The sequence below is a fragment of the Myotis lucifugus genome, unplaced genomic scaffold, assembly GCF_000147115.1.
Source record: "Myotis lucifugus unplaced genomic scaffold, Myoluc2.0 scaffold_350, whole genome shotgun sequence".
NCBI lineage: Eukaryota > Metazoa > Chordata > Mammalia > Chiroptera > Vespertilionidae > Myotis > Myotis lucifugus.
Window position 1 is genome coordinate 835,857 of NW_005871398.1, and position 8,327 is coordinate 844,183.

The window sequence follows — 8,327 nt, forward strand, 5'->3', positions numbered from 1 at the left end:
ATTTAAATTGTAATTAGAAGCAGCAGTGCGAATATGTGATTTAAATATAGCAGTCAGATTATGTGACACAAAGGGGTAATCAAACATTGGCATGTATGATATGCTTACTTCCCCACTGAGCTAGGAATGACTCTCCGATTTACTTCTCTTCACGTTATAAGATGACCTGGACTCTGGAGTTCCTCATATAAAGTCTTATTATTTGAAGCAGAATGGGCAAAATAATCAAGGATGAAAAACCAAACTACAGTAACAACCTTCATCTTGCTGGGACTGACCGATAACACTCCACTGAAAATATTGCTGTTTATCTTTCTATTTCTTTCCTACATGTTGAGTATATCTGGAAACCTAACCATCATCACCCTCACTCTGATTGATTCCCACCTAAAAACACCGATGTATCTCTTCCTTCAAAATTTCTCCTTCTTAGAAATTTCTTTCACAACTGCCTGTGTTCCCAGATTCCTATACAGCATATTATCTGGGGACAAGTCCATTACCTATAATGCTTGTGTCAGTCAACTCTTGTTTACTGACCTCTTTGCAGTAACGGAATTTTTTCTTCTGGCTGCCATGTCCTATGATCGCTATGTGGCCATCTGCAAACCCCTGCACTACACCACCATCATGAACAGCAGAGTCTGCAAGAACATCATTTTCTCCTGTTGGGTAGCAGCACTGATCATCATTCTCCCACCAATGAGTCTGGGTTTGGGCCTGGAATTCTGCGATTCGAACGTCATTGATCATTTTCTCTGTGATGCATCTCCTATCCTGAAGATCTCTTGCTCAGACACCTGGTTGATAGAACAGATGGTTATCGTGTGTGCCGTGTTGACTTTCATCATGACCCTCATATGTGTGGTTCTTTCCTACATTTATATCATCAGGACTATTCTAAGGTTTCCCTCTGCCCAGCAAAGGAAAAAGGCCTTTTCCACGTGTTCTTCCCACATGATTGTGGTTTCCATTACTTATGGAAGCTGCATCTTCATTTATGTCAAACCTTCAGCCAAGGATGAGGTGGCTATAAATAAAGGGATTTTACTCCTTATTACGTCCATTTCACCCATGTTGAACCCCTTTATTTACACCCTGAGAAACAAGCAAGTAAAACAAGCTTTCCATGACTCAGTTAAAAAGATTGCATTTCTCTTAAAGACACAGAGGAAGAGGAGTCAGTGAATCCAATTAAAAGGAAGGATAAATAGGCAGAAAACCTGAAGCTTCTAATATTATTTGTCTCTGCATGACCTATTCTCCAGTCCTATCGACATTCTCACTTTGTTTTTAGAGTTGTTTACTGTGAATCCTGACTATTCTATTTTACTCCCCATTAAAACTACATTCTAAGGTATTTATGCTTACTATCTGGCAGAAATTTCTGTTTTTGCCAAACATTTTGGTTGCTATCCGTGGAAACATGGTAGAACACATTTTTCTGTCATATTTGTACATTGTAAGATGTGACTATGTAGCCTATATTATAGTTAACAGAATGGGTAAAAGCGATGTTCACTGTTTCTAGACCTGCTATACGCAAATATTAAATTGTTGATCCACCATTCCTTTTCTCCACCTACTGGCCAGATGTCCACATTTCAACACCTTTGTACGCTTCATGTTGATAATGAATGAGTTTGACCTTCCATCTCTAGTATAGTCTTCACCCAAAGGATAGGCTATCACAGCAAGATTGATAAAGCTTCTCCTCTACTTCAACTCCAGTCAGCTGTCATCTGATTTGACAGGTAAAGTATCACAGCACTATTCCTGCCTCTTACTAAGGGAGCAATACTCTGAGATAGTTCTAATTTGGCTACGTGAGTACAATTACCCATCCTCAAGTATTGTTACAAATACATTCTGTTAACATTTTTTAATATGCTTCTATTTTTAATTTTATTGATTTCAGAGATAAGAAAGGAGATGCAGATAGAGAAACATCAATGATAAGAGAGAATCATTGATCAGGTGCCTCCTGCATGCCCCCACTAGGGATGGAGCCCATAACCCTGGCATGTGCCCTGACCAGGAATGGAACTGTAACCTTTTGGCTCATGGGTCAATGCTCAACCACTTAGCCACACTGGCCATGCCATACTATGAAATTTTATGGTATAGACATTATGTCTTGACTATTGGCATACTCCTACTCAGACAGCCATAAATTCAAACCTGGTCCTGGACAATGATATAAGGAAAAATAGTATTAAAAATAATATACACAAGTTTGTAATACCACCCACCCTTCTTCAAATTTCAGGTCTTATAAACCTTTCCAGTGAAGTTTTTCTGTTACTTCCTTTCAGATTCACTGTGAGGTAGAATTAGCTAAATAAAATTTTAGCTATTTAATATTTCTTAAATATATTTTTATTGATTTCAGAGAGGAACGGAGAGGGAGAGAGAGATAGAAACACTAATGATGATAAAGAATTATTGATTGGCTGCCTCCTGCACTCCCCCTACTGGGGATCAAGCCGGCACCTGGGGATAGGCCCTTGAGCAGAACCGAACCTGGGATCCTTCAGATCGCAAGCAGATGCTCTAGCCACTGAGCCAAAACAGCTAGGGCTAGCTATTTAATATTTTTCCATCACTGTTTAAAATAACCAGTGTTTACATTACCCTTTCAACTTTCTGATGAGTCTATCACTTTGAGAACATTATGGGGGAAAAATGGCTATGTAATATTTTGTTTTTCTTGACATTTTATGTACATTGGTAGAAGTAAAATATGTAATTTTATCAGAAGAAGTATACTCAAGATACCCCACAAAGATTTGTACATAAAATATTGTTCCCTCTGTCAATATCTTTCAGATTCCATGAGCTTAACTGAGGGAGTAAATTTAGCCCCCATGTGCAAAAATTTGCTATTTTATATCGCAATACCCAATACATCTGAATTCTTACAGGCTAGGATAAATGGAATAAATCTGAAAATGTGTATGTGGAGCTAAACAATTGGTATTTCACTATTAATTCTTTGGTGACATCCTAATAAATAATCTATTTTCATATTATTCTGAACAAGTGTGACACAAACACTCCATCCATGCTTTTGTTCCGCCCCTCCGGTCCAGTTTAAGAACCCATTGTGGCCCTCGAGTCAAAAAAAACATAAATTATTTTAAAAAGTAATGAAACATTCATACATTAAGAACTATACCCAGGAATTTTTATGCAAAAGCTTATGTTTAGTTCCCTGTGTTTATAAAGCTAAAATATAGAATCTTATCTTTTACTTTTATAAATTGCTCCTATATTTTAAGTATACTTAATAAGTATGCCCATGGATATACAAAATGTGTGGATGTACATATTCAAAATACTAGCAATAGCTATCTCTATACTATGTATAATTTTACATGTATTTTCTTTTTATTATCAAATTTATTGTTTTACAATTAAAATTATGTATTTATAAAAATTGATAAATAAGGAAAATCACTCCCTATTAATTTTAAAAGACCTATGGTGATGTAGTATGCATATCCCCTGTTTCTGATTCTGATGTCTACATCTGTCCCCAAGAACACAGTCCCCACTGCTGCCTTTAGGACATTTCTTACCCCCACAGTTATCAATAAAGTATATTTATTGGTGACTTTTGAATCAGAGTCACCACAAATATGAGTATTTATTTACTTATTTACAGAAGACTGAGTACATTTTTTAAAGGCATATATTCAAGTTCTCTAAAAACCAAAAAGAGGTCCTACAGACTCTAGCTTTTTTCTCCCTTTTTTCTATTCCTTTTTTAATTAAATTAATTGGGGTGACAGTGGTTAATAAGATTGTATAGGTTTCAAGTGTACATTTCTATAAAACGTGATCTGTATGTTGCATTGTGTTCCCACCACCCAAAGCCAAATCATGTTCCATCACCATATATTTCTTCCTTTACTAACCCATCCCCACCACCTTTCCGTCTGGTAATCACCATACAGTTGTCTGTGTTTTTAATTTTTGTTTGTTTGTCTGGTTTGTTCACTTATTGCTTTCAATTTTATATCCCACATATGAGTGAAATCTTACGGTACTTGACTCTGTCTGACTTACTTTGCTTAGCATGATATTCTAAAGATCCATTCATGTTGTCACAATTGGCAGTATTTTATCTTTCCCTTTGCCTGAGTAGTAATCCATTGTATATATGTACCACATCATCTTTATCCAATCATCTATCAAAAAATACTTTGGTTGCTTCCATGTCTTGCCCATCATGAATAATGCTGCAATGAACATGGGGTGCATATATCTTTGAAAACAAATACTTCCAGGTCTTTAGGGTAGATATCCAGAAGAAGAAATTCTGGATCATATGGTAATTCTTCCCTTAATTTTTTGAGAAAATGCACTGTTTTTACATTGTGGCTATACCAGTTTACATTCAGCAGTGACCAAAGGTTCCTTTTTATCCACAGTCTCACCAACACTTGTTATTACTTGCCTTTTTGATAATAACCATTCTAACAGATGCCTATTATGTGAGGTGGTATCTCATTGTAGTTTTGACTTCAATTTCCCTGATAACTAGTGAGGTTGAAGATAATTTCATATATTTGTTGGCCATTTGTACATCTCCTTAGGAGAAGTGTCTGTCAGGTTCTCTGCCCATTTTATGATTGGATTATTTGTTTGCATGTTTGTTTAGCATTTTACTTAAAGTGAGTACAAGAAAATATTGCTTAGATTTCAAGTGAGATCAAGATCTTGTTGATAAAGTCTCTTAAAAGATTTTAGAGACAGAAAAATCCTGCCTGTGAGGTTGAGTAAGGTTTCAAAAAAATATGTGACTGGCAGTGCACCTACCTATCTCCGCTGACACATTTCTGGTCAGCTTTTGTCACCCCGAGGAACTTGGGGATTAAGTGACTATCTGAAACTATGATTGTCAGGAGAGTAAGTATTTTCTTTGTTGTTTATTATCTACATAAATTATACAATGATGTTTTGCTTCTGAAATCTAAGATAATGTGGTATTTTTTTTTTAATTCCTTAATAAATTAAGACAAGTTATTGTTGTTATTATTGTTGTCAATCCCCACCTGTGGACATTGCTTTTCAAAGAGATTAGAAGGAGGACATACAGAAGGACAAGAGACATATGAAAACATGCTCAAAGTCACTAATCATCCGAGAGATGAAAATCTAAACAACAATGAGATACCATCTCACATCTCTCAGAATGGCTATCATCAACAAATCCACAAATGAGAAGCACTGAGGAGGATGCAGAAAAAAAGGAACCCTCGTGCACTGTTGGTGGAATGCAGACTGGTGCAGCCACTGTGGAGAACAGTATGGAGTTTCCTCAAAAAACTAAAAATGGAACTCCCTTTTGACCCAGTACTTCCACTTCTAGGAATATCTCCCAAGAAATCAGAAACACCAATTAGTAAGGATATATGCACCCCTATGTTTGTAGCAGCACAATTTACAATAGCTAAGATTTGGAAACAGCCTGAGTACCCACCAGCAGATGAGTGGATTAGAAAACTGTGTTACATCTACACAATGGAATACTACTCTGCTATAAAAAAGGAAGGAACTCCTGCCATTTGCAACAGCGTGGTTGGGCCTGGAGGACATTATGCTAAGCAAAATAAGTCAGTTGGAGAAAGATAAATATCACATGATCTCACTCATTTGTGGAATATAATGAACAACATAAACTGATGAACAAAAACAGATCCAGAGACAGAGAAGCATCAATCAGACGGTCAAATCTCAGAGGGAATGCAGGAGAGGGTGGGGGTAAGGGGGAGAGTTCAACCAAAGGACTTGTAGGCATGCATATAAGCAAAACCAATGGACACATACATTGGGATGGTGAGTGCATGAGTTGCGGGGGAGGACAATGGGGGGATAAGGACACATTTGTAATACTTAATCAATAGAGAAAATAAATAAATAAATAAATAAATAAATAAATAAATAAATAAATTAGAAGGGCGAGAAAGAGAGGAATTAGAGGAGAGAGAGAGAAACATCAATGAGAGAGGCACATAGATGGGTTGCCTCCAGCACATACCCTGATCAGGGGTGGGGAGTGAACCCGAAACCCAGGTAAGTGCCCTTGACCAGGAATGGAACCAGAGACCCCTCAGTGCAGGCTTACATTCAAACGAGTGAGCCAAACCATGCTGCCCAAGGTAAGGCAGGTAATATTTAAGTAATTAAATATATATATTAAAATTAATTGACACCTGCTTATGGATTAGTAAAATTAAAGGTATCTCAATGTAGCATGGTTTTTTAACATCCAGAAGCATCCTGTGTCAAAATGTTATTCATACCTTAAAATATATATCTAAAGAGGGAAACACATATATTATAGGTGTGTGTATATATGTGTATACACAAACATAGGCATACACTTTCCTCAATAAAATGACATATTTGTTGATGTTCCAATAGTTTCTTCCCCTACTCACTTGTAAATTTAACAGGAATCATCTCTGCAAAGAGCTAGATATGGGGCCCTTACACTTTAATGTCAATTAGTTTGCCAAAATTGGTCTATTTGTATCTAGGCAGAGAATAAACATGACTCAAAGACAAAATATTTTATAAATTACTGTTTATAAACGCTGTTCTGCAAACAGTGTGCCCATAGAGGAAAGTGAGTTAAGAAGAGATGAACTGAGAAGAGGTCACCAGGCTTCAGATATATTTTATTTCTATAACTCAGTATAGAGCTACTGTGGTTGGTTTTTCTCTGTGGTCTTAAAATACTGCCTCTCAGCTGGGTTGGTATGGCTCAGTAGTAGAATGTTGGCCTATGAACCAGGAGGTCACAGATTCCTGGTCAGCGCACATGCCTGGGTTGCAGGCTCAATCCCCAGTGTGGGGTGTCAGAGGCAGCCTGATGATTCTCTCTCATCATTGATGTTTCTATCCTCTCTCCCTCTCCCTTCCTCTATGAAGTCAATAAAAATACACTTTAAGAAATAGTAGGTGTTGACAAAATGGTGGCAGAATAGACGGACATGTCCTGAGCCTTGTCCTGGGAGCAGATAGAATGAGCAGCTGAAACTAATAACATCCACCCCGAATTGGCAAAGGATATTCAGCTGGTGAGACAATTTGCAGCTGGGAAGGGCAGAAGAGCCCTGGAGAAAGGTAAAACCAAGGATCTGGGCAGGAGAGATCTGCCAGACCTCTGAGCCCAGAGGGTCAGAGGGAAACTGCACAGCACTGGGCCACATCCCTTGGGACAGGAACAATTTCTAACTGGAAAGGAGGTCCGCAGGACTGCGGTTGGCAGGGGAATCTAGATATAGGTCCACAGTCATGAAAGACTGAGCTCAGAGGGGGCAGCCTGAAGGGCTGACCAGACCATGCAGTGCCAACAGGAGAGGAGCTCGCAGAGGCGCAGGCTTTGCCCTCACTGTGACCTGTGCTTTGCTTCACTGAACCTAGTTCATGGGACTTTTCAGATACGGACACTCACCCGTGGCTTGAGGTGCAGGAGAAGGTGCAGACTTGTGGAGTCTGGGGAGAGGCTGGGGAGAGGAGAGGGTCCAGGAGAAGTGGCAGCGAGTCTGGTGCTGAGTCATACCAGCGCCCGGGACCTGGGCTGCCATTTTCTCAGAAGAGTTAGCCCCTCCCTCCAGTCTCTAGGCTACCAATACAGCTACAACCAGAATATATTCTGAATGGTACAAAGGATTAAAAAAAGAAAAATCTGAATAGTCCCTAAGAGTTCACAGGGATTGGCCTAAATAAAGGCCTTCATGGGCGAACATATTTGCCAATGATATATCTGATAAGGGGTTAATATCCAAAATATACAAGGAAATCATACAACTTAACAACAGGAAGACAAACATTCCAATTTAAAAATGGGCAAAGGACATAAATAGACATTTCCCCAAAGTAGACATACAGATGGCCAAGAAACATTCTCAAAGTCACTAATCATCAGATAGATGCAAATTAAAACAACAATGAAGTATCACCTCACACTTGTCAGAATGGCAACTATCAACAAATCAACAAATAACAAGTGCTGGCAAGGTTATGGGGAAAAGTTAACCATAGTGCACTGCTGCTGGGAATGCAGACTGGTGCAGCGATTATGAAAAACAGTATGGAGTTTCTTCAAAAAATTAAAAATGGGATTGCCATTTGAGCCAATGGTCCCACTTCTAGGAAAATATCCTAAGAAACCCAAAGCACCAATCAGAAAGAATATATGCACCCCTATGTTCATAGCAGTGCAACTTACAATAGCTGAGATCTAGAAACAGCCCAAGTGCCCATCAGTAGATAAGTAGACTAAAAATGGTGTACATTTACACCATGGAATA

At 38.4% G+C, this 8,327-nt stretch overlaps 1 protein-coding gene across 1 annotated transcript; it reads left to right on the plus strand.

Annotated features, from left to right (window-relative positions):
• The first annotated feature begins 231 nt into the window (after positions 1-231).
• LOC102435370 (olfactory receptor 6C2-like) lies at positions 232-1,188 on the plus strand. The gene has a single exon (XM_006101323.1). The coding sequence runs from the start codon at positions 232-234 to the stop codon at positions 1,186-1,188; it is 957 nt and encodes a 318-aa protein (XP_006101385.1).
• Positions 1,189-8,327: the final 7,139 nt, after the last annotated feature.

Excerpts from the sequence above, each read along its gene's own strand:
- LOC102435370 (XM_006101323.1), top strand. The coding sequence starts at position 232 with ATGAAAAACCAAACTACAGTAACAACCTTCATCTTGCTGGGACTGACC.